General features: G+C 39.4%; 1 protein-coding gene and 1 long non-coding RNA gene across 26 annotated transcripts in view; one reads left to right on the top strand and one right to left on the bottom strand.

Moving 5' to 3' along the window:
- Nucleotides 1-26,859, bottom strand: part of SGMS2 (sphingomyelin synthase 2) — a 130,564-nt gene that overhangs the window by 4,673 nt on the left and 99,032 nt on the right. For 13 of the 25 annotated variants that reach the window (XM_072809926.1, XM_072809928.1, XM_072809927.1 and 10 more), the window contains 5 exons: nt 24,490-24,580; nt 16,144-16,843; nt 12,189-12,306; nt 6,629-6,782; nt 1,492-1,658 (listed from right to left, as the gene is read on the bottom strand). In XM_072809926.1, coding sequence (XP_072666027.1) covers nt 1,492-1,658; nt 6,629-6,782; nt 12,189-12,306; nt 16,144-16,598 — 894 coding nt within the window. In that variant the 5' untranslated portion in view covers nt 16,599-16,843; nt 24,490-24,580. Of the gene's footprint in view, nt 1-1,491; nt 1,659-6,628; nt 6,783-12,188; nt 12,307-16,143; nt 16,844-16,934; nt 17,181-17,668; nt 17,804-18,931; nt 19,082-24,489; nt 24,581-26,859 lie in introns of those variants that run through there. The other 12 variants (XM_072809921.1, XM_072809922.1, XM_072809925.1 and 9 more) reach the window with 4 other exon arrangements.
- LOC140623465 (uncharacterized) overlaps nt 19,111-26,859 on the top strand; it is a 42,015-nt gene continuing 34,266 nt past the window's right edge. The window contains exon 1 of the long non-coding RNA XR_012023082.1: nt 19,111-19,424. This is a non-coding gene — a long non-coding RNA (uncharacterized lncRNA). The remainder of the gene's footprint in view (nt 19,425-26,859) is intronic.

The raw sequence follows: 26,859 nt of genomic DNA, 5'->3' as shown, positions 1-26,859 counted from the left end.
GAAAATTAGACCGATTTTCCATGATTTGCATCCTATGTTTTTCTTAATTAAATTGTCATTCATTGTACCATAACAGAGAAAGCAGCAGAATCAGGATCACAAGGCAGTAATTGTCTTTTTGTCTTTTCCCTGATTCTGACATGTTTCTGGTTCCAGGCCTTCCCCACTTTCCAGCTCATGCAAATTCCTCTGCCTGCAATCCCAATAAGAGTAGAGGCTCAGGAATGGATGTGAGAGTTAGCCAGGAGAAACAGTTCTTAGGATGCGTCAGCAGGTGAATCTGGGCTGAGGAAGATGGAAGAGTGAGAGGAAAGCTCACAGGGTGGAGCAAATTTAAGACTAGAGGTGAAGGTTTTGGTTGCTGGTGTCAGTAGATATCCAGATGGAAGTATTAGAAAGAAGGAAGGTGGAAATGAGAGAGTCTACAAAATGGGAAGTAGAGCTACAGAGACAAAATAACCCATAGCATGGGCATCTATCAGTGGATGTCATTAAATGAAAGGTGGTGTTTAGACCTTTCAGGATTAACATTTGCTCACAAGTTATATGCATCGGACAATACGGCAAGACTATCCAGAGATAAGTCATGCCACACAGACTTACTCTTGGACACCAAGCACATATACCTGGACTAGGAAAACACAGAGAAGAGGAGGACTCATCCCAACTTGGGATCACAAGAAGAGAGCAAGAGTTAGGAAGACTTCCTAGAAGATGTGGCATTTGAGTTAACTCTTAAACATAAATAGTAGAAGAAAAAAAAAAAAAAGGTTATCTGGGAACAGAAGGCAGCAGTAACAAATAAGAAAGTATATAAGAAGGGAAGCAAGAGCGCACAGTATCACCAAAAGATGTACCAAATCCAGGAATTCATGGACTACTTATTTTGCTTGACGTTTAAAAATAGTTGCTGCCTTTTCCTCAGAATTAAGTTTTTGGAGGGCAGGGAGCATGTCTTACCAAGCTACACTACAATGCTTCTATAGAGAAAGTCCCTGTATTTTATTTTATTTTTTTAAATATTTTATTTATTTATTCATGAAAGACACAGGTAGAGAGAGAGGCAGAGACACAGGCAGAGGGAGAAGCAGGCTCCATGCAGGGAGCCTGATGTGGGACTCGATCCTGGGTCTCCAGGATCACACCCTGGGCTGAAGGCAGCGCTAAACCGCTGAGCCACCTGGGCTGCCCAGTCCCTGTATTTTAATTTAGCATTTATACTTCTTCAACTCTGGTTTCGATTAATTGAATTAGTAAAACACCATGCTCTATAATTACACAGCACTTTTATCCTTGAATGTCATTTCTATTTGTGACATTATTTGTTTGAAGAGGCAGTAATGGGTAGACATTTCAGGGAACTGATAGACCACACACATGAGTGGCATTGGTGGTTATTCCCACTAAGCTATCAGAAATCTTACTGTATGAAACAAGGGGCACTACATTTAAAGAAAACAAATCATCCAGGGATAACTTCACTGCTCTCACCTTTTCATTTGCCATTGAGTGGTACCACCAAAACAGCCGTGTTGTAATATAATAAGCAATGATCACATCAACAGTATAGTGTTCGTGTGCTACAAGAATGCAGATGATCCCAGCGGCACTCAGCAGCCAGCAGATTAAATGATACCACCAGAAGTGACGAGGTGAATCTAGACAGTAGAAAAAGTATAGAGTTAATAAGATTTCCAGAGATGAATTTAATAATTACAGTCTACATTAATGATCTTAAGTAGAATAATCTAAGATCAGGAAGTTACTGGAAGGAGAAAACTGATTAACCCCAAGAGTCACTGTCATTAGCCAGGATTTGCTCAGGTAGGAAGGGAGAAGGAGAGGGACCACTGGTAGCAGGTCTAATAGTCATTCACTGGGGAATAGTCATTCTCTAGACATTCTAGACCTTGCCCACTGCTAAGCTATTCAATAAGGAAGAGAACAGAATTGTTTATTAGGTTGGTTGGAATTGGTATTGTGGCCAGCAACATTTGCTTCTCAGCACTTTTATACTGTTATTGCTGATAGCAACTATAAACACTCCCTATACAAAACTGAGGATTCTGGCCCATTCACTTGTGGATTTTAGCCTTCTAGTGAGTCCACTTCTAGAAGGTCATTATATTGATCGGCTGTAAGAGAGAACTAGAGCACTCATCAGGTGAAACAGGATCGCACACGCCACAGCCTGCCCACACAAGCAGTAATGACACAGGTGTGTATGCAATCTCTGGTTCATCGCTAATAATGCTATTCTTTCTTTTTAATGGCTGGTTTTTTTTTCTATTTTAAAGCTTTATTAGCTCACAAAGTAAATAATCTCACAAATTTATTTCATATTTACCTGTGTTTATATTCATAGTGATATTTATTTCTAAGTGCAGAACAATGGTAGAACAGCAAAAGGATCCATATTTCCAGAAATTTTTTTTTTAGAGATTTTATTTATTTATTCATGAGAGACACAGAGAAAGAGAGATAGAGGCAGAGACACCGGCAGAGGGAGAAACAGGCTCCACGCAGGGAGCCCGACATGGGACTCGATCCCGGTCTCCAGGATCACGCCCTGGGATGAAGGCGGCGCTAAACCGCTGAGCCACTCGGGCTGTCCATATTTCCAGAAATTTAGATGAAATACCAAATCAGGTATCATTCAAATGAAAAATATTTTTTGGTGAAAAAGCTGTTGCTCTTTTGGTCCCAATTGAAACAGAGAGATAATAAACCTGTACTTGCACTGGAAAGTCTGACTTTTACATTCTGAATGTGTTCCTTTATTTCTTTTCAGTTGGTTTATCCTGCCACTAAGTTCTAGCAGATAACTGATAGACTTCCAGAATTTTACAGCTGGAAGAGGCCTTACCCTTTATAGCCAGGTGGCCAGATCCAAGCCCCATAACTGTTCTGTTAGGCTAAGAATATTAAAAATTGAACCAACATTTAGAAATCGGAATGTTTCACTAAATATGCATTCTGCAGACCTACAGTCTCCACCCTTCCCACACCAACCAGCTTCCTTTGCTTATAAGTTACCCGATATTTATTACCTTAGAAGTTAAAACTGTTTAACTCCTGATTGCGGGCAAACCCAAACCATTTTGTATTTGTTTATCCACAAGAAGCAAAGCTGAAGTAGATAAGGAGTAAAGAGGTGGGCTAAACGACCATTTTACTACTCGTGGAGTTGAAAATGAAGTTTTAGGAGTGGCTGGAAATACTAATACTGCTCTTCCACAAAAATATACTCCCAATTATGCTACCACTTTGGGACCACTGCTCACTAACTGAGAACACTGGCTGACTCAAAGAAAACATTTAATTTAAATGATTTTGAAATAGAAATGGGAAAATGGTAATCCCTTTCTGCTTTTCCATTTTACCATAGGGATAACGTCGAGCTGAAAGATGATGATACAAATATTAATTCACTTCGCTTGTCTGTGAGATCCTAGTCCTAGGTGTCATTGAATAATCTTACAGACAATGGACTTTCTGTTCCTTTATAAGGAACCTAGGTCCCAGGGATAATATTTGCACAACTGTGTAAAGCCCCCCTCTGTAAAGCCCATAAAATGGTCCTGTTCCTATGTTTTCATCTGTTCTCTTGATGACATTCAAATCTATTCATGACAACTGAGGAAAATAGGAAAGAGACCAAACAGATCAAAAGGCAGGAAAACAAAAAATATATGAAAGATACATTTAATTCTAGAAGCAGACTGCTCAAAGAAACCACTGGAACCACTGCTTACTCAGAACAATAACACATGGTATAATTTAGAAAGTGATGTTTTTTCCTAATTGCATAGGAAACAAGCACAAACATGGAATGCTCCATTTATGTACAGAACTGACTCTAGAGTTGGGTTTCTATTAAGCATTAGAGATTTGCTGTTTCATTTCTCACCAAAAACTAGAAAAATCAGAATATAGTTCTTTCACTGCTGTATATAAACTTAGAAAGTTTTAAAAACCTCAAGCCAAAATCATGTCGTGGGAAGAAAATCTCTCTACATACTGAATAGCCTTCGTTAAAACATAAAAATAATCACAAGTTGCTTTGCTATTGCTCTCAAGGAGAAAAACAATAATGAGCAATATACTCAAACTGTTCCTTAGCAATTTTATGAGATCAGACTACTTGGTTGGGTTCCCAAATATTCTAAAGAGAGCCAAGAAATTAACAGCATAACCTCTAGAGTCAGCCTGCTTGAGTCTGAATACCCTATCTTCTAATTACCAACTGGGGACTGTGGGAATACTTCACTATTTCTATGTTTACATTTCTTCTTTGAAAAATGGGGAAAACAGTGCTTCCCTTATGGGGTGGCTACAGGATTAAATGAGTTATTTTGCATCAGGGGCTTATAATAGTGTCTGGCACAGAGCATTATGTCCCTTTGCCATTATTGTTAACATCGCTTGGTCTTTGGTTATTTAAAAAAATTGACCTTCAGTTTCCTGGGGTGGTACTCTTCGTTACTTTGAACTCATGACAGCTTTACTCCAGCATGCAACTCCTCCTCACCCTCATCCTCATCTTTTTCTATAAGTTTCTTATGATTTTCATATTAGAGACAAGCAACTATAGGCACCTGGGTGGCTCAGTTGGTTGGGCTTTTGCCTTTGGCTCAGGTCATGATCCCTGGACCCTGGGATCAAGCCCTGTGTTGGGCTCCCTGCTTGGTGGGAGTCTGTTTCTCCCACTCCTTCTGCTACTCCTCCTGCTTGTGCTCTCTCTCTCAAATAACTAAAATTTTAAAAGAGAGAGAGAGAGGGAGAGAGAAACTCCTCCAACTCAAGGACACCTCTGGACTGGAAAATAATTGATCTTACACATAGGGGGAACTTTTCCCAACAAAAGCTAGAGTTAGAATCATAACACAGATCACTCTATTGGCTCATCATAACCAACAACTAGGTATTAGATATGTAGACAATGACATTGGAAGAGATAACCCCTTGATACTGGTACAGAAACAGACTCAGGGGGCAGCCCGGGTGGCTCAGTGGTTTAGCGCCGTCTTCAGCCCAGGGCCTGATCCTGGAGACTGGGGATTGAGTCCCACATCAGGCTCCCTGCATGGAGCCAACTTCTCCCTCTGCCTGTCTCTCTCTCTCAATAAATAAATAAATAAATAAATAAATAAATAAACAAACAAACAAACAAACAAGCAAATAAATAAAAATCTTAAAAAAAAAAAAAAAAAGAAACAGACTCAGGTTTCTTCCTATTACCACCTCCCACAGTGTAAAGGTGAGGGTAGAAGTAAGGGGAAAGGTCCAGAACACCCTCCACCATAAAAAAGTCAGGTATAATGAAGGCTGTGCACTTGACATGCTACTCTCTGTACCCTAAGAGTGTAGGTAGCATTTATGAAGGAAACAACTCAGAAGTGACACAATTTTTACCAAAAAAGGACTCTATCTTTTTGGTAGAGAATCTCAACTCTTTGTAGAGAATCTCAACTCTTTGTCATGATACTCTCAAAGTAGAACTTAAACCTAAAACCCCGAGAAATCTATGGGACAAGATCTAACTTACGCACCACTGACAGATAAACTGATGTGCATACTGCTATTAGGAGAGGCTAAACATGTTTGGATTAATGATAGGCCAAGAGAGGGTGGGAAAGGCAGGACAACAGAGCAGGAGGCCTAATATGTCCTTCTGCTGGGCCTCGCTAAAATAAAATCACACTTCAGCCTAATATATCCTTCTGCTGGGCCTTGCCAAAAGACCTCTTTCCAATGTTGAGTAAGCAAAGAAAGTTGAGATAAAGCTCTATAAAACACTGTGGGGTATACTGGAACTAAAGGCTAAAGGGAAAGGTTAACCAGATTTGCAAAAATAAAGGAAAAAGGATCACTCACTTTGAAAGGACTTTGACATAATGGATCTAATTAACTCAAACCTCAGAAATCCACATTAATTGGATCTGCCAGGCAACTAAAATATAGACCTCATGATGAAGGAGACATTATAACAGCCATTAAAGTTGATGGGATACACAAGGATTTTGTATAATGGGGATTAAGCATATAAATATGGAAAGATACTTCACATTCTTGCCTCCATGTTGTTTTGTACAAAAAAAATGATCGATATTGGCAAAATGTTCCTTGAAGATGCCTATTAAATCATAGGAGTCAGCTAGAAAATGATGAAATTGGAATGGGACAAGAAAATATCTAAAAAAAGGGGAAAACAGTAAATTATTTAGAAGGATGGAATGGAAGTTCATTATAATGGAAGTTTTGCTCCTAAGTCATTTACATTTGGCTTTCCAATACACTGATCCTGTTTGCAATAAACAACACTGTGTTCTTCTTAGCTGCAACACTAAAATAGCTTTTCAGACCTTGAGAAGTTCTAACCAAGGAGGGAGATATTGTGGAGGCATGCTGAATCTCAGAGGGTCCAAGGGTCAAGTCTTAAGCCTCCAGTGTCCAAATCACATAGAACTAGTGGAAATCATTTAAATACACACACACATACACACACGCAGGCACACACCTGTCTGTTTCACAGCTATCAATCCCAAAGGAATAAGGGTTCCCATCAGTTTCCAGGCCTAGGGATCCCTCCCATTGGTCAACAGAATGGGAAGGAGCTAGTACTCACATTCTTTGATGAACAAATAAGTAAGTGTCAGCACAACAGTGTGACCACTGAAGAGGAAGTCTCCACACAAGATATGGGATCCAGTTATGGACAATCCACCACCAGAAATCAATCGTAGAATCCGTTGTATTTTTGCCTGAGAGTCTCCGTTGAGCTGAATGACAAAAATATCAGGAAGAAACTTTACAAGCCAATAAAATCACACTTCAGCCTAATTTGTATGGTACCTAGGCTACCAGGCTGTGTTTTTTTTGTTGTTGTTGTTTTGTTTTTTTTTCTTTTTAACCTAAAAAGCCAAAAAGAGTCCAAGGGGGAAGCTCCTCAAATTAGGGTTTATTTGTTGCACTGGCAAGTTTTAGTGACATGTTTTAAATTATTCAGTATGTTACTATTAATATGTTATGGTGGTGGTGTGTCCTTGGGCAAAGCTTTTAAAAATATTAATAACCAATGACCTCACCACAGCTATGCACTAAAAAGATCAAAGCTACTTTCTTTCCTCTTTGTAGGGGGAAGTCAGGGTTTTGGATGGTTAATATTTGATTCAGCTGAATGCCACATTACTAATATTCTAAAGTGTATTCGGGGACCTTGTGTTAAGTGGGCAGCCTAAAGTGTGCATACAGCTGTATTAATATCTGATCAAGATATTTACAGTTAAGAAGGGGAGTTGCAACACATTACATAATTTAAATAGGTTTGAAAGTGATAGACTAGAGATGTATCGACAGCTTTAAAAAGGATAGCTTTGCTCAGGAAAAACATCCTCCAAGGAAATAATCTGTGTGCTGTTGCAAAGTGTCAGAAAAGAGAGCTCCCTTGGACAACAATGTAGAAGCCCCTAGAGGCTACAATGATGACACAGGAAAAAATGATGGGCTAGGACAGGAGTTTGGCCCAATAGTCAAAAGTTTATATCTCATTAAAACTTAAGTATATAAGAAACAGTAGCAGACCGAGTTGGTCAAAATGGTAGGCATGGAGGGACGCCTGGGTGGCTCAGCAATTGGGCACCTGCCTTCGGCTCAGGTTGTGATCCTGGGATCCCGGATTGAGTCCCGCATTGGGATCCCTGTGGGGAGCCTGCTTTTCCCTCTGCCTGTGTCTCTGCCTCTCTCTCTCTCTGAATAAATAAATAAATCTTTTAAGATTTATTTATTCATGAGATATACAGAGAGAGAGAGAGGCAGAGACACAGGTAGAGGGAGAAGCAGGCTCCACGCAGGGAGCCCAACGTGGGACTTGATCCCGGGTCCCCAGGATCAGGCCCTGGGCTGAAGGCAGCACTAAACCGCTGAGCCACCCGGGCTGCCCTAAATAAATAAATCTTAAAAAAAAAAAGGTAGGCATGGAAAATTGAAATACTGAAACACTTGGGACCCAGATAGAGGGTTTCAGATCAATCTAGTATCAGGTGAATAGACTTAGAAAATAAAAAAATGATAGTCAGAAATATAGTTAGGTAATAGTACACATAAGAAGAGAAATACAGAAAGACCACTAGGGACTATTCATTTGGGACCTAGGGGGACAGTTCTATGACATGCTGCCTTTTATACAGAATGATGATTCTTTTGGGCAACTGGCCCCTGAAGCATGGCCAGTTTAGCCATGATGGTGGTTAAACAGGTGGTAAAGACAGGCAGTATCCTGCCTAAGTGGATGCAAAGGGTTGAAGGTGGATAGGATGCTTACAGATAGATGGGAGGAGAGTCTGGGAGATTCAGTTAGCCTCTAAAGGAAGTGGAAAATCATCCTATCCATTACAATAGGAATCGGGACAGGATTCCTTGCCTAAAACATCACTACTGGGGAGCCTAGAACCTTCCTGATTAAAAAAAAAAAATCATCTGGATCTGGAAAGCTTTCTGGTATTCAGATGACCCATGTAAAAAGGCAAACACACCATGACTGGTTGATAGCTGAGAATAAGACTCTGCAAGAGAAAATGGCATACCACAATTAGAGGGTAAGATGAGAACTCATTTTCTCCAAAAGTTTACTTAGGGCAAGCCCAGGTGGCAAAACCAGAACATAGTCCTCAAACCAACATGCCAAGTAACAGGTGATCCTACCTTGAAAAGACAGGATCTAGAAGATTAAGTACTGCTGACAGAGTCATAGGACTCATTTCAGGTGTACCTCAGGAAGGGTATACTGCAAACTACATAATGTGATAGGCCCTTGATATGGAAGATAGGCTCTAACCCTGTGCTTTATCATATCAATCATAGTCCTTCAGGAATTTCTCATCACATGGTTGGTACAAACAACTGTCAACACTGAGATCAAATTAAAAAGTACATATGCTGCCCAACTGCTGTGTTTCCAGTTTAAAAGGACACATTATTCTTCATTTCAAGACTCTAATACATTTTTAAAAATCTGCTCACATATCCCAACTTTCTAAGGGCAGAAACACTTGAAGCCATCAGTCCCTTTACCTGGGATCAGATGGGCCCAAAGGTCTAAGCAGAAACTATTGCCACACATGCTGTCTTCTCCCCTCTTCCTTTCAGCAGAGAGGGTGAATGGAGATTTCTGATAGCATGGGATTCATTATCGATTTTTTCATTGTTATCCTGTCAGTTCACATTCAGTATAAATGCTAAATAGCCCCTCAAGAAAGTAAAAGAAAAAAAAAAAGAGGATAGAAAGAAAACTGGGGAGGGTTCGAGAGGCTCATGGTGAGAATTGGGATTAATGGTGTCTTTTTCTAATTCTGTTCTGGTTCACTGGGACCCCTATCACTCATCACTTAAGACTCTAGTTCCTATTAATTTCATTTTTTGGACACCATTTCTGTGCCATGACAGGCTATGGAACTGAAGTTGTAGACAGCTAAGAGGAGAGGCCTCGATCACAAAAGCCAGAGCAGACAGGTGCTCCATGTTCTTAAGTCCTTACGCTGTCACCTCTGCACACCATGTCCATAGCAATAGAGTACAAGACAGTGCAACTTGGCTGCTGCTGAACCAGCAAACTCACCCTGCAGACTGTGCCTTCAGTTCAGAAGAAAAGTCCTCTGGGCACCTATGGCCAGGGTGAGGATATGTGAGCTTTCTCAGGGAAGGGACAATAGCTATCCCAGCCCAACATTCTTGTACATGGCAAAATGGCTTTGAGAACCTAAATCATTTCAGGCAAGTCCCAATAACTGGGCCCAAATTTATTTAAGCACTCTTCTCAGAACACAGATTTTATGACTTGGATTGGTAGGTTGAATCCCAACACTTGGATTGGTAGGTTGAAGCAAACTGTAAGCAAAAAGATTTAGAGTGAGCCCTGAGGAATAGATAAGGGAGGAGCAGCTGGGAAACCAAAAGCCAAGGATTTCACCAATCTTGTGAAATCACTTGTGGTGATTGTATCTACGGAGTAACAAGCTGGATTAGGCATCGAGGACTATGTCGGACACCCTCCCAAAGTGAGCAGCTTCAGCATACATGGTTCCAGCATTTCTCATAGCCACGAAGGGCATTCTATGAAGTCAGCAGCAGAGGAGGCAGGTGGATTACCTAATAGCCTTGTAACCACAAAAATCTAAGGAGCACTCAAAGCCCTTGGCTGAACCACATTTAGAACACAATTCTGACTCCTGTTTTGTAACACCACATCACCTCCAGTCAAAATGATTTGTGTGTTTGTTTTACCGAACCATTACTCAGGCACCTATAGCCTGCTTCTACTGCAGGAAGAGGTCTTGACAACTGAACATGGGGGCTGATTAGCTAGGATGCCACCAGAGCTTCCATTGTGAGTATTTGTAGCTTGGTTATCCAGTGGTACGTTTACTGATGTGGCTTCTGAAAATTGCAACTCTTCCTGGGAGGATAATCTTTAATTTACTTTCTTTCTATAATCATAGCAATTCATCTCCACAAACCTCATCCATTACTAGGATGGGCTTGCCTTCTTTTCTGTGCCCATTTCTTCATTTAACACATAGCTTTGACCCGTTAGAAGTGTTTATTATGTTTCTGAACTTCTCCCATGCCTTAAATTAGTTTCACTAAAAATCGGCCAATGTTTAAATTCAATATGTACACTGTTTTAATTACAGATACTTTCTGCTTTGATGGTTTTGGAAAATTATAGCTTCTCCAAACCACACCTATATTTGGTGAGGGAGACTGTTGACTTCCTTAGAACAACTCTATTATTCCTTCCACCTTGGACATCTGCTTAGTGTTCAGTAAAATATGATGTTAGGCTTCATTCCTGTGTCCAGAAAGCACATGATTTGTAAGTTTCTTTTTTTATAAACCAGGGCATCCTGGGGTTTAAGATGATTAACAGCTCTCTCAAGAAATAACTCTACCTGGAGAGACTGTAAATCCTGCTTAAGACAGTTTCAGTACTCATTCCCACAATGTATCCAGCAAAAGGCCATTCTATCTTTCCATTTGCTTAAAACTTTGGGGGTCATCCTTGACTTCTTTCTCTTATGCTCATATCCAACTTATTAGCACATCTTGTTGGCCTTACCTTCAAAATGCATCCTGAATCAAATGACCTCTCTTCACTTCAGTGAGCCACGAGGGCTTAGAGGACCCACGGCCTGTACCACTTCCACCCTTCCCACCTCTCCTTAGCCAAGGGATGGGCCTCCTGCCATCCCTTGAATCCACTGTGACTAAGCTATTTCCTTGGCCTAGTGCTCCCCCCCATCCACAGGGCTCACTTCCTCATCTCATTTCCTGCCCAAATGCTTTCTTACTATAGAAGCCTTTCTGATTTCTCTATAAAGTTGTCTACCCTCAGCGTCCCATCACCCTTATGCAGCTTTTCTGTTCTTTATCTGATAGTGACCGGACTCATCATCATGTTACAAGTTATGCGTTTAATTTTCAGTTATCATCCCTCAATAGACTATAAGGTTTTTATTTTTTTAATTTAAATTCAATTTGCCAGCATATAGTATAACACCCAGTGCTCATCCCATCAAGTGCCCTCCTCAGTGCCTGTCACCCAGCTACTCCATCTCCCCACCCACCTCCCCTTCTGCAACCCTTTGTTTGTTTCCCAGAGTTAGAAGTCTCTCATGGTTTGTCTCCCTCTCTAATTTTTCAAACTCAGTTCCTCTCCTTTCCCTTATAATCCCTTTCACTATTTCTTATATTCCACATGAGAGTGAAACCATATGATGAGTGTCCTTCTCCGATTGACTTATTTCACTCAGCATAATACCCTCTAGTTCCGTACACATCGCAGGAATATAAGCTCTTGAAGAAGAACTTTGCTTTGGTCATTGCTGTTGTTATAGAGCCTGGCCTGGTACATAACAGGAGCTTAACACTTGCAGCCTGAATGAGTGCATGAATGAATAAGTGAGAAGGCAAAAAAGCAGAGTTGAACACCCACTGTAACTTTTAGTTAGCAGAAAATGAATTTCTGATGCACAAAGATACATATTTTATAAACATATTTGAACTTCTTCCCCCCAAATCCAAAGAGAAACAAAAAGTAATACCTATAAAAGGGTCTAACATATCATACAGCAAGCAGGTGTTCAATAACAGCTTTCTTCATCTCTACATGCTAACTCTGAGGTGCTTACCTTTGGGGCACACTGAAAATGCATTCCAGGCACAGGAAGAGTAGTAACGTACATTGTGATACAGCGATACAGGTATAAAGTTCCAATGATAAAAAAGAATCTACGTCCTACTATTGACCTAAAGGAAAAACAGGGATAGGGAAAAACAGGTTTACTCCTTGTTTCTCCTCCTAATGTAATATAAAACAATGTTTAACAGAATAAAGAATAATCAATACAGAGTAGCATTAATAGACCACAGTTTCATAGCTCAAAAGACTTACATGTGAACGGCCCACACCTACAATTCCGTGGAGAGGTCACACTGCAGTTTTCAGAAACAAAGGTTCACCTATTATAATAAATCTAGGTGGGTTAGGACCCAAAAGGAAGATCTGTAGAGGGAGGACGTTATACTAGATTAAGGCTTCTAGACAACCACCTATCCTTAAAAAGTCACTCTCTGCCAAAGAATTCAATGAACTGCTCTATGTTTTCAGTCAACTCACCGCATTAATAAAACCTTCTCTTGAGAGCATAGCAAAGGTATAAATGAGCCACAGTCACAGAGGAATTAACTAATGAACTAAGGTGATATTACATAATTGGACACATAGGGAAATGGGACAACTAATTTAACCTAGGTTATATAAGCAAGTTTTATTTGGAGACCATCCAAAAGTATCTTCACAACTTGGGCACAAACTATTTTGTCTATGACTATATAGATTTTCAGAGAATTATATTTTGAAAATGTCCAAAGCACCCTGTGCATTTATGGACATTTAATGGTAAAGCTGTAAACTGATCAGTTTACCCTTGTTTTGTTCAACCTTGATCAAAAAAGGTAAAAAAAAAAAAAAATCCTTTAAGTCCTTTTATACTTTATATTGGTGGGGACAATGGTCTTGATTAACACCAGTCCCTGTCCTGTACCACTGAGTCCTAACTCCAAGGCAGTGGTTCCCAGTGGTTTTGACTTTGTGCACATTGTCCTCCGAGATGGGAAAGGCTCTCCCTGTTTGCACCACTGTCTCATGTGTATTTGAATGGGCTTCAAGGGTTCTGAGTGTCCTTATGTCCAGCTGAAGAGGACAACTCATTTTCTGCTGTGTAATTAGGGGTGGGTCTATAAACTGGGTTCTGGAGATTCTGAGATGGGTGGGGTCCAGAAAGCCCCTAGAATTGATAGTTGTAACTTCCCTAGCACATAAACTATATTACTACAGGTCTCTCATTTTTGGAGCTCTCAAACTTTCAAAACTAATACTGATAAAAGACTTCTGGAAAACTAGGCAGTTTCAGGCATGTGGCATATTTTTAGTTTTCTCTAAAGACTGTGGTCTGATGTGGATCAAAGTCTAATTCAAGTAACCGCTGGGAATTCTAATTTTCAGAATTATGTACGAATATAATTTTAGTTGCCTGTTTCCAGTAGCTATTTTAAGAATATTCCAGGATTTCTGGGGTCAAAATATAGAGAAGAAAACTACCTAGACTATTAGATGAGGGGCACCTGGGTGGCTCAGTTGGTTAAGCGTCTGCCTTTGGTTCATTCAGGTCATGATCCTGAGGTCCTGGGATGGAGCCCGCATTGGGCTCCCTGCTCAGCAGGGAGTCTGTTTCTCTGTCTGCCTCTGCCCCTCCCCGGCTCATGCATGTGCTCACTCTCTCTTAAATAAATAAGTAAATCTTTAAAAAATAGACTATTAGATGAAAGTATTTTAGTGCAAGGCCATTTCTTTCAAAGGCTTGCCATACTAACTCTGTCGTTTCTAGTACTGAAAAGGAATAAGTGATAATCAGTGCTGAGTTTCTCTGTTTGGTTAAGTGAAAAACAATTCACCCTTTGCTTCGACCTCAGACCAGAAAGAGCGCTAAACTGTGTGCTCCTTGCTGTTAGACAAGGTGAAGTAATAAGTAAGAATTATTATGAGTCAATTATATTCATTCTGGCATTTTGAGTTCAGCTGTATTCAGAACTGAAAATTAACTTAGAAGGTAAAATGTGCACTCCGCAACCTTATTTAGAAAAATAACCATTGCTAATTATTTTTCCCCCACAGCTTTGAAGGTGCTTTTACAAGAGAGAGTAAGTAGGATTTCTCATTTAGCTAGGATTGTTCAAAACAGGTTATAAAAATTATTCTACTAGTTGTTAAAATATGATACAATTCTACCTCAAAACTTAAAAAAAAAAAAAAAAAGGTATGATTTCCCCCAACAAACCAACCTGATGATGGGTTGTGATCAAAACAGTATAGATCATTAAAATGTGTGGCCAGCTATGTGACCAGAAGTTTGTTTGTTTCAAGGAGGTAGGGGTGGAAGGAAAGGGAGGGAGAGAGAATCTTAAGCAGACTCCATGCCCAGCACAGAACTGGATGGGACTCGATCTTAAGACTCTGAGATCATGACCTGATCAAGAATTGGATGCTTAACCGACTGAGCCCCCCAGGCGCCCCCACAAGTTTTGACGTGTGGCGCCCATACATGTTTTGACAGGGTAGTCAGGGAGAGGCAGCTCATAATAACTCTCTAGATGAAGGTTCAAATTGAGACTGTGATTCTAGATAGAAGCCAGTTACTTACCAGACCCTGGAAAATGTCTCTTTTCACATATAGATGAAGAAAACATTGGTTTTAGTTAAGGGAGAAAGCAAACATGTTTGGCCTAAGTAGGCTCTTTTATTTTCAGTGTCAGTTGTAGACACCAAAAAGAGAAACACTAATGTTCAACAAATCTTGTTTGTTTTTGGCATACCATAACTTAACAACTTTGGCAGTAAAAAGTTCTAGGGAAAGATAGTTGATAGGTGCCTTTTACTTATACATACTAAGGAAAATGTTTAGGAACAACTTCAGTTTGTGGAACAAGGTTTTCAAAACTGCCAACATGAGTTTGGGGAGTTCTTGGGCAAAGAGAGACTGAATTCTACTCTCAAAGTAGCTAGCAATTGAAAGAACAACATAGCATGAGTTCTCTCTTCTATAAATAATTTTGTGGCATTCATGCAGAAATCCCATTTGTGAGTTTTTGAACAGTATCGACTAAGTACACATAACATTTTCAAAAGCCTCAGTTTATGGGCAATGTTTTGATCAAACATATTTTAGGGACTTAATTGCTAGAATCTTAGTAGAGAACAAAACATCTGAATGATAAATGAGATGGAAAGGGAATTGAGGGGCCTTGTTTTTATAGACTAGCTGCCAGATTTCATAGGGAAGCAAAAATAACCACTTCAGAGCTATGTCCTATTTTTAAGTGCCTTTAAAGCAAAAGTACGTGGCTTTCCTACTTCCTGATTGCCCCTATTCCAAAACAGGGAGACTGAAACTAGTGAACTAAGGGCTCTATTATGGTGCCATGGGGAAACTGGACAGCACATTTACTTCGGAAATCTCAAACCCAAACCGCATGGACCCACGTCTAAATTCAGTTTCTTACATTCTTGTGACTGGATTCCAATAGGTAAAATAAAAAGAAATGTAAAGTTTGAGAACTCCTGAATAGAAGCAAACCTCAAGGAATGCTATTGACTATAGACCGATATAGTCATCACACTATGAGTAAGAGAGGCAAGTTCGCAGGCAACTCCATTCCCCACCTGTTAAAGGCCTAAAATAACAAAAGCATGATGAAGTGAATGTTATTCCTCTCTAAGCCTCTTGATTTATCATGCAGATACCACAGCACTGAGTTACTTGAAATCAGGAACTGCACCTTGAATTCATCAACTCTGAATCACCGACCATGATATATCCATAGCATCCTCATGGTTACCTCTCATACACAGTTGCTTTTTAAATGCTTATTTATTCAACGAGGTAGATCCTTCCATTGCTTCCTGTCATCAAATGCCTGGATAGGACTGAATTTATCAGACAAAACTGAGGAAGACCATTTCAATTACACATCTACCCCCTTAAATACAGACTTATAGCAAGCCCCATAATTAGTAGACCTACTTACTTGTATCTCAGGAACAGCCACTGGGTGATCCATAGTCCAACTAATATAATCCCATTTATTTCTGATACAGAAAATGCCCATTTTACCCGATCAATGTAATCAAAAAACTTGTCTGGTAGTGGAGGGCTGAGCTCCTTGGGAGGCACTCTTTCGTGTACAACTGTGATCATGACGGTTGTTAAGACGAGGTTGAAAAGAGCATACACGAAGGCAATACCTGTTTTCCACCACTCCAGGGGAAATTTGTTCCTTGATTCAGTGGGCATAGCAATTTGGATATAGTCTGGGTACTTTTTGGTGCCCTTTCGCAACCCATTGGATAAGCTCTTAGGTTTACTGTTGCCATTTTTGTTTTCTTCTTCGGGAGGCTCAGCAGGTCTCGTGTAAGTATTTGCAGGATCATTGGTTTGATTTTCCATATGTTCTTCAAGTTTTGCTGTCTCTATAATATCCATTGTTCTCCAGTCTTCGGATCAAAAAGGAGATGGTAAAGTTCTTGTTCTTTGTGCAAACTTAACGGTTTTAAATCTTTCTATTTCTGAGATCAACATGGATTCCTATAACTGATTTTGTTTCCTAGCACAAAAGGTAGAAGGTAGCCATCTGATTACTGTTCCCTCCATGCAGCTACCTGCTGTACACTTGCCACTTTCAAGAGGGGAAACCAATTTTCTTTCTCCCAAAGGTGTCACTATCCCACCTGCAAAAATAAAACAAAAATTATGTTCAGAAACCGTGCTTGTCCACTTGTCGACCATCCAAACAAAAAGATTGTCAAAATAAGGAAATACCAAAGCCATTTCTTTATATAAATATATTGTCAGAACATGGTTAAAGCTGTTGAGACGGAGTTTATTTATAAAATATTGCGTTGTTTTATCTTGGAATTCTTGTCTCTTTTTGAGGTGATGTCAGTATAAATAGGAACATTTTAATAATCAATTCCTTTAAAATTTCTTTAAATAGAAATAAGGATCCAACTTTGCAAACACTTCATCAGACACTATTACTTGTTGCTAACCATGAAGTCACAATAAGCTAGAACCTCTCTGGAGATCACATCACTCTTTCCTAAGACTGCAGCTTTTCTATGAACCTGGAAGAACCAAAACTGTGATGAGTTGCTCACATGCACTGAATAACTGTTACTCTTTCCACTGGTCAATGAGCCCATTTTTTACATTCTCCTTAAAAAACTGGAGTCTCTTCAGGTGACCACTTTTCAGAACAGATGTGAGGACCACACATTCAAGATACTTGAAATGGCACTGCCTAGGTTTATCTGTTTATATGTAGGGATGCACACCATATACCAGGAAAGCTGACAGCCTTCAAAATAATAGAGAAAAGATACATAAAACCTTAGCTATCTGTGTCTTACTGAGGGAACGCATTCTATCTGTAACTTGAAAGATAAAATATCACAACTGGCATGGCAAATCAGTAAGGAACATTTTGAGACAACCACCACATCATCTACCAGACAACAGAAACTGACACCCAGAGACCAGCTCCAGGCACTCACCACCATGACACGGATGAGGAAAGGGTGCCTTCAGCTTAAGCTCTGCGAGCTCCAGAGAGCAAAGACTTCTTCCCAACACAGAGCACCGGCACCAACTCTTTTATACTTGTTGGCAACACAGCCCCAGCTGTTCTCAATTTAGGAAAGCAGTATTTTCGTCATGCTGCCGAACCCGGCCACCTGAAGAGGTTTTCAAACCTCATAATTAGTCCCCGCCCTGAGTACACTGCACAACTCAAGCATAATTCTTCACATTTTAAAGACCTCCCTTTCAGGGGAACTTTGGGAAAAAAATAGGGAGATTAAAAACTCAAAGTGGGACAGCTAAGCCTTTATTTAATGAAAGAAAAAGGGGAAAAGTTAAAATGGCATAGTAAGTACAGGGAATATTTGTTGACAGTATAGATAGCAAATAGAGCTACCGCAAGTGTCTACTGTGCACCTGAAAACGCTAGTGCTGAAGGAGCAACGGGGCAGGAATTAAAAGGGGTTTAAAAACCACGGTGGACGTTCATCCAAAGAGCTTGCAGTCTGATTGGAGAGACAGAACTCATGTGACAAAAAAACTCCTGGAGTAGACAGAAAGGCATACTATAAAAGAAAGGATGAGGGGATCACTAGATAAAAATGTAGCTTTAGGGGCGCCTGGATGGCACAGTCGGTTAAGCATCCGACTCTTGGTTTTGGCTCAGAATGGTGATCTCAGAGTCATGAGATGGAACTGTACATCAGGGTCTGTGTAGAGTCGGCTTGAGATTCTCTCCCAGGCCCCTCCCCTTGCCCCTCCTGTTCATTCTCTCTCTTCCAAATAAATCTTTTAGCAAAAGAAAACAAAACAAACATAGTTTTAGTTCTATCCCTACTCCCCAGACCGATGTGTCTACAGAGAGGCACTGTCCTTCTCTGGGGAAGTGAGAGCATGAGGAAAGTTGAATTGGAGAGAGATGGAGGGTCACTGGAGGATGGAGAGGGGCTAGAGTTATCGCTGAGTAGCAGATATCTGATCCCTGTGAAAAACCACAGCCACTAACACACGAGAGCAGGATGTGAAAGGACCAGTGCCCCTCTCTGGAAACGAGAATTGACAAATACTCTTTGTAGAACCCTAGCACAGTGTTGTGGGAAGCATAAGTATAGTGAAGATATTTGCAAAAACAAACTTCTGACACCATGGATCACCACTTCTAACAGAGACGCCAAAACACTAACTCAGCCATTGCCCTTCCTCACCAAGTCTAGGCTAACCCACACACAGCATCTTACCAAACTCATCAAAATTCCCTCCCAACTTTACTATTCCACATCTGCTCCTAGCCTGGTGTTCGTATGTGAAAGAAGCCTGTGATTTTTTGAAGCCCTGGTCCACTGGTGAACATACTGACAGGCTTTATAAGGTAGGTATCCCGTTCTAGAACATAGAATGTAGAACAGAAGAAAATCCAATGAGTTACCTGTTTTTTTTTTTTTTTTCTCTTCCCTAAGAGGAAGCACTCAGCCACCCACCTCATGGGACAACTGTGAGGATGACTGAAATAATTAATCATGAAGAGCTTTGTGCTCCTGGGAGTGAGAGCACTTTGTGAGTGCAAAGCCCATTTATTGTCATTAGTAGCAGGACTGATATTTTCCTTGGGATTTCATTAAGAAGATTGAATATACAGAGCACATTCATCCTGTGTCAACCAATCTTGGAACAGTGATTGCCATCAAGATGATAATTACAACATCTTCATTCCTATGGTGATCTTTTCCTACAGTAAGTATCTGGGAAAGTGACAAAAGCCACAATAGTTTCTCTGGATGGAGAGTAATCCCATTAGTTCATTTGTTTTGGGTACTATGCCAGAGCACAAGGCAAATGAAAAGCTTTCCAAGTCCTCTTACATTGCAAAATACCAGAAGCTAACCTAGAGAATATTTTAAAAGTTAAAGACCTCTATAGACTAATTTTCCTTTAAAGGCAAGTGCAAAACTCTGAAACTCTTGATACACTGACACTGTTAGTTTTTTGGGTGGACAAAGCATGATGTATTCTAGAAATTCAAGGAAGGTTTCAAATTAGAAAAGGGCTGTAATAAAACACAAAAATACAAATAAAAAAGATATGATTATCTTGAATGAAGTAAAAAAGGCATTTGATACAAATCAATATTTACTTGGTTTTGGTGGGGGAGAAAGTATTCAATAAAGGGAATAGAAGTACCTAAACAGAGCCACATTTTTCAATGTCAGTAGCATGTGATACGCGTGCCAATATGTAGTAGAAAGTCTTCCACAGTTACTTCTCTTTCTGCCCTAAATGAACTTTGGAATCTTTTTGTCAAATTACCAGAAAACACATTATTAACTTGTTCTATTTCTATCACCTCAATTTTGTAAAGGGTTTGATATTACCATATTCCTACATTAGTCATTTCCCCTTAATTATCTCAGGATGATTTTACGTAATTTGACAAAATGATTCCATGGTTCACACTGGTAGGTATAAGACTATATATTACAGTAACTAATACTGGTATAATGGCACCCAGTTATTCTATTTTGAGTTTATTCAAAGGAAATAAGAATGTACACGAAATATTTCTACAAGTATGTTTTCAACAGTCATTTATAAGAGAAAATTGAAAATAATCTACTATCCAACAAGAGGGGATTAGTTAAATGAATTCTGTTTATTTTAATATTATAAAGTACTATGTTTTTATATAGTAACTATAAAAGTATGAGGCAAATATATAAATATTACCTAAGAAGGATGCAGTATCCAATTAAATATAAACTTAGATCTGGGGGAGATCCCTGGGTGGCTCAGCGGTTTAGTGCCGGCCTTTGGCTCAGGGTGTGATCCCACTGTCCCGGGATCGAGTCCCACGTCGGGCTCCTTGCATGGAGCCTGCTTCTCCCTCTGCCTTTCTGTGTCTCTCATAAATAAATAAAATATTTTAAAAAATAAAATAATAAACTTAGATCTGAAAAGGAGATGTAGAATCTTAATAATTTATATCAGAGGTTATGGTTTTTAAAAAATGGGAAAGGGGCATGTGACAGATACTCAAGACCATTAGAAAAGGTCCAAGTTTGAAACTCATGACATATGCATCTCCTCAGTAGTCCTAACCCGAAGCTTGCTGATGGCTTCCCAGAGTGGAGACACGGGCTCCACTCAAAACTCAAAAATGGTTTGCTTGCTAGATTTGTATGCCAGGCTCATTGTGCATTTGCAGTGGTTAAGACAAATGTGTAAATGTAGTTTAAAAATTAAGGAAGCTTATCTAAGTTTATGTTTGGATTTTAATGTTTAAAAAGAGGTTATCTGTTGAAAAAGGAAGTTAAACACTGAAGAAAGAAAATGTGTTTTTAACATTTGCAAGTTGGAATTACGAATAAAAGAAATTTATACATAGGCCTTAAAGGCTTAGGAAAAACCAGGTCTTGAAACAATTATAGTGAATTGAAAAATCAATGGAAACAAGCACCTGGTAAGTAAGTTTCTTAACAGACATAAAAGCTTCCTCAGACTTACAAAAGAAAAAAGAAAAAAAAAAAAAAAAAAAAACCCAGAAAACCTCAAAAATCAATTGTCACCATAAAGCCATTAAAAAGTGAAGTTGTAGAATAGTTCTCAGAAAATACTACTTAAGTAACTAATTCTTATTATAACTCTAGGAAGTATTGTAAAGAAACTGAGATAAAGTGAGATGCTCAGGGCCAGACAGGTAGAAGGCTAGACTGGAACCAGGAATCTGACCTCAGGGGCCCCTATTCTTACTGGCACACCACCACCTCCAGTGCCATTACATGTAGAGGTCAACAATACAATCAGCAAATAAATAAATAAGTGACTATCAATTAATAGCTTTTTTTTTTTTTTTGCTTTCTTCTTTTTAAGAAGAGATGCGTAAATACATAGGAAAGTCCTCTAGGTAACATCAGACACATTTTTAAATCTTTGTAATTTTGCAAAAATTTATATACACTTAGAAAAAATTTAATATATAACTCACTCCTCCTGTGGGAGGAGGAGAAAAGGGAAGAGCCAATTAAGTATTTCCCATCTCTAAACTACCATTTAAGTTTATAATATATCACTTTAGGGCAGCCCCGGTGGTGCAGTGGTTTAGTGCCGCCTGCAGCCCAGGGCGTGATCCTGGAGACCCTGAATCGAGTCCCACGTCAGGCTCTCTGCATGGAGTCTGCTTCTCCCTCTGCCTGTGTCTCTGCCTTTCTCTCTGCATCTCTATGAATTAAAAAAAAAAAAAAAATCATAATATATCACTTTATGTTAACAAGATCCATTTTAGCTAAGATATTTTATGCCCAGAAACTTTTTTCAGAAACAAAGACATCTTAGCTTTCCTTTCTTAACAATTTTAGAGTTTAGCTTGCTTACAAAACTCTTCTCACCTAAAATGGATAAGTACTAAATATGTTTACAGATAACGAGGATATCATATCAGTCATGGGATTCTATTTCAGAAGCACTCACAAAATTTGCTAAGTATTTTTACTAATGAGTTCTTGAAAACTTAATAGAGGGTCAGTTTACTAATTATCATGTATTTTTGTGAAATACTTTCCCAGCAAAAGTAACATGAGTCTTTGTCAGACCTTTATAATAAGTTTTTATACTGCCACTAGGTCCCACAGCTGTATAGGTATGATGACAAGGAAATGGGCAGGCTTTGTAGGGTGACAACACTCTGGGAATGGATCTGAAAAAGAATTTTTTAAATTTGAAAATTAAAAGATACATCCGAACTTCTGAATTTGGGGAGAGATATGCTTGGGTAGAGGAAAGTTGTTTTGATTTCTGGTACTGATTTACTATCCCTTATTTGAGAAGGTTGGACATTAGCTCCATATCCAGTTGTCATAAGAGAAAGATCCAGCCTACTGGTTGCCTGGGGCTGCTGGTGGGAATGCAGAGTGACTCCAAATGGGTTGGAAGTTTCTTTTGGGGGGATGGAAAGGTCCTAAATTAAGGATGATGGTTGCACAATTCAGCAAATTTACTAAAAATCATTTTAGTTGTGCCCTTACATGAATTTTATACTATGTGAGTAATAACCCCATTAAGCTTTAAATGTGTGTGTGTGTGTGTGTGTGTGTGTGTGTGTGTGTATAGTCTGTTGAGATAAGTTGTTTCTAAGGAACCAGAAAACCAAGGGCTACTCCACATGCTGTTATTATGTTCCAGGCTCATGTGACTGGATTCCTGTCAAGTGTAGTACTCACCAGTTGAGCATTTCTTCTTCTTTTTTTTTTTTTTTTGTAGTCAGTTGAGCATTTCTTTAGCAGTGATTCTGCAATATACATTTCTAAGTTTTCTACAGACAAAATCAAGAACCAACCAATGAAAATCAAACCACTTAAGAAAATTTGCATAAACTATCCTCCAGAAAAACCCTTGTAACTAAATAATATGAAAAGACAAAAAAAGATGGATTTCCTCTAACAGATTTAAAATTTACCGAGTTGTATTCAAAGAAAAAAAGAGATGGTTCATTTTCTTTCTCACTAACAACAACAAAAAAAACGGTCACTTTAACTGGTGAGGTAGACAATTTAATACTTGTTGAAAGGAATACTTATTCATACAGAGCAAATATTAGCTGTGTAAATTGGAAAACAATAAATCGTGGGACTGGGAGTGTTTCACAAGAAGGGATCATCTCCAGGCCATAGTGCAGCATTAGAGGGAGAGCAGTACTCAGCCTGTGTTGTTTCTGACTTAAGTTTGATATAATAATAAGTACCTTCCCTAAGATTTGACTTGTAAAATGTTTCATAGGATGTTTTAAAATCTGGCTTCTACTTCCTAACTGCTTTTTTTTTTTAAGATTCATTTACTTATTTGAGAGACAGAGTGCGAGTGAGCACAATGGGAGGAGCAGAGGAAGAGAGAATCTCAACAGACTCTGCAGTGAGGCACTGAGCTCAGAGCCTGACGCAGGGCTAGATCTCATGACCCTGAGATCATGACCTGAGCCAAAACCAAGAATCAGATGCTCAACCAACTGAACCACTCAGGAACCCTAAGCTGCCTTTATTATTGCAATGGCTTTTATTATTTTTAAATTTATTTTTATTAATAAAAATTATTTTTGCTGTTTATATTTTATTATTGCAATTCTTTTTTATTGCAATGGCTGCAGAATTCCGATGATCAGATTTGATTCCAGTGTATTTTGGAAAGACAAAATCACCATCCTAGGGTTGAGGGACCGAGGTTTTCTCACAGGAGCAGGGTGGTAGTGGGGTGGACTCAAGAGAGCTAAAATCACAGGGAAAGACAAGCAGACAATCTGCGGTACAATGTGTAATATGTGGTGTGGAGAATAAATGAATCAATGAACGAGTGAATGAGCGTGTAGATGGGTTAGACAGAGCCACCAGACAGATAGGAACACAGACAGACTGACCAGGAACCAGCAGATAGAAGAGGGCTGTAAAACGAGGTCAAAGACTAGGAAATATTTTAAAAATTCTTTAAGTTCCTTTAGATATACTCTAAATCAGACATTCTCAGAGTTAAGGGGTATAGTCAGGGACACATCAAGCACTTTCCCCAAAGGCTGCCTTGTGTTTGCCTTAAACCCTTCTCCTGACCTCCACTTTGGACACCTAGGAAAGCTCAGAGTTTCCAGAGGGTGGGGTGATACAGGGTACTCCTGGTGTTGTCTTCTTCCTTTATCTGCTGTTTTCAGCCTTCAGTAGAAGTAGGCTAGAATTTTCTACTTCCCATTCCTCTTTTCTAAAGTCACTGGAAGTGAAGTGTGATAGACCCATGGCCTCAGAAAATTAGCTGGTTGAAATCTTACCTTTGTGCCAATGATGCTTGTCTACTTCAGCACATGAGCAAAAGAAGGCTCCTCTGGTTTAAACAGACATGTGTACTCTTGAGAACTTGAACTGTATTAGAGAATAGATGTTTGGTCACTAGAAGCATGCCCACTGCCCCTTTCCCCCATGACTGGCACTACCTCCTCCGTGTTTTATGGTCAAACAAAAGCCACGAGCACTTGTTCAGCATAAACACCCAGGGTGTTTAGCAGAAAGGTTAAGTCTACAGCCTAACTAAACAGCAGTGATAATGATCTGTTTCTACATTCCTATTCTTCCTTATATACCCAAAGATTTATATACACAGAAATGGATTCCTTTGGGTTTTTATATTTACTACTTTGGAATAGGAACACAGATTACCTATTGCAATGAGGACTTTTCCAGAAACTGTAAAAAACTCCATTTTTAATATAGTTAAGCCTAATATTAGAGTCTATGGTTTCTCCTAAGAGCAGTGGCTGGTCTAAAAGAAAAGCAGAAGCTGGGTCGAACAGTTTCACACAGTCTCCAAACCACACAACATATTCTGAATGATATTAGAAGACCTCCTTTGGAGTAAGTAGATCAGAGTCAAGTTAACGGTGTATTTCCTCAACAAAAACAAAAATGTTTCTAGATTTGGATGCATATCATTATTACTGGAAAACCATGATAAAAAATGAGAGAAGGAAAAAAAGAATAGTTCCTTAAGGATAATTTCATAATTCTCTACTATAATAAAGCTCCTTTATTTCACGTCCTTCAGATTACTTAGAAATACACTTACTGATTTCTCCCTCCACCATGTGGTGACCAAACTGTGGAGATATTTTATACAATTTCATAGCCTATTTAAATGGGTATTTAAAAATGACATCTTGAAACTCTGCTTGCTATTTACCAGCTTGCTGTTTACCGGCTTGCTGTTTACCGGGCTACTACCACTTTGAGATGTGAGTGAAATCACCTGAAAGCAAGAACTCCGCAAGGGAGTTAAAAGATCTTGCAGTAGTGTGGAGGCAAAGGTGAGGCTTTAGGAGAAGCATTTAACCAGGCGCTGGCAGTTAAGACATACTGTGGTTACAGCAGAGGGCAGATGCCAAAGAACAGGAAGTTTACTCAATCCCCAGTGCTGTTGTAGGAATGACACCCAGACACACTCCGATACAATTTCCTTGTAAGAGGTCTAAAGTCTGCAATTAGACATTTTAATATATATTTAAAATATAATGGTTAGGGACGCCTGGGTGGCTCAGTGGTTTAGGGCTTGCCTTTGCCCTAGGGCGTCATCCTGGAGTCCCAGGATTGAGTCCCGAGTCCCATATGGGGCTCCCTGCATGGAGCCTGCTTCTCCCTCTGCCTATGTCTCTGCCTCTCTCCAAGTGTCTCTCATGAATAAATAAATAAAATCTTAATATATATATATATATAATGGTTATTGTATTTCTGCTTAGTGCTGTGGCAACAACCACGTTCAAGGAACAGCTTAATACAATCCAAGAGATTTTTAGGGGGAGCACTTCCTTGTAGCAACAATTAAAACACTCCAAGATTAAGGAGAAGGAAGCACCTAGAATCTGTACCTTCAGGAGGTTTGCCCCATTTGCTTGTTGGGATTTGGGTGTGGTGTTATACAGGACTGGGTAGAGGGTAAAGGTGCTTGGGGAGCATGAAGGCGAGGTATTTCTCTGTGTTTTGAAGTCCTGTGCTCCAGCCCACCTGGTTCCTTAAGGCAGAGCATGGTTTTCACTATAAGGCAAGGAAAAAAATAGGAAAAAAGAGACCATGGAAGACCCAGAAAGGTCTGTATAAAGCCTACATTTCTCATTTTCTGATGCCAACCACAAAAATGTTCTTTTGCATGACTGGCCGAACAAGCCACTGCTTTCAAATGGTATGAGGCTATAAAAAGCAATACTTTCTCCAAAGCCATTAAGGTCACTATATTTGGCTCTAGTTTCTCAGAATTTAAGCTGCCATGTTGTATTTTAAATACATTATTTGTTTCTCAAAAGCTCTTATTTGACCAATGCTTCTAATCTAGGATTTTGTTTTTGCAAAAAACCTGATAATGATGATTTATGTTTCCTAATTTTGGGTCTCCAAAGAGACCCAGATTTTCAAACTTGATCCAATACAAGCATTAGCATACGCTGGGGGAAAGGCAGCAAAAAGTAATTTAAAAGATTAAAATCCTGAGTCTAACAATGCCATTTTATTTTATTTTTAAAAAAGATTTATTTATTCATGAGAGACACACAGAGAGAGGCAGAGACATAGGCAGAGGGAGAAACAGGCTCCATGCAGGTAGCCGGATGCGGGACTCAATCCCAGGACTCTAGGATCACGCCCTGGGCCGAAGGCAG

This window comes from Canis lupus, chromosome 33 (assembly GCF_048164855.1).
Source record: "Canis lupus baileyi chromosome 33, mCanLup2.hap1, whole genome shotgun sequence".
Lineage (NCBI taxonomy): Eukaryota > Metazoa > Chordata > Mammalia > Carnivora > Canidae > Canis > Canis lupus.
The sequence above is the reverse complement of the archived record's forward strand: the minus strand, read 5'-3'. Positions and strand labels throughout refer to the sequence as shown.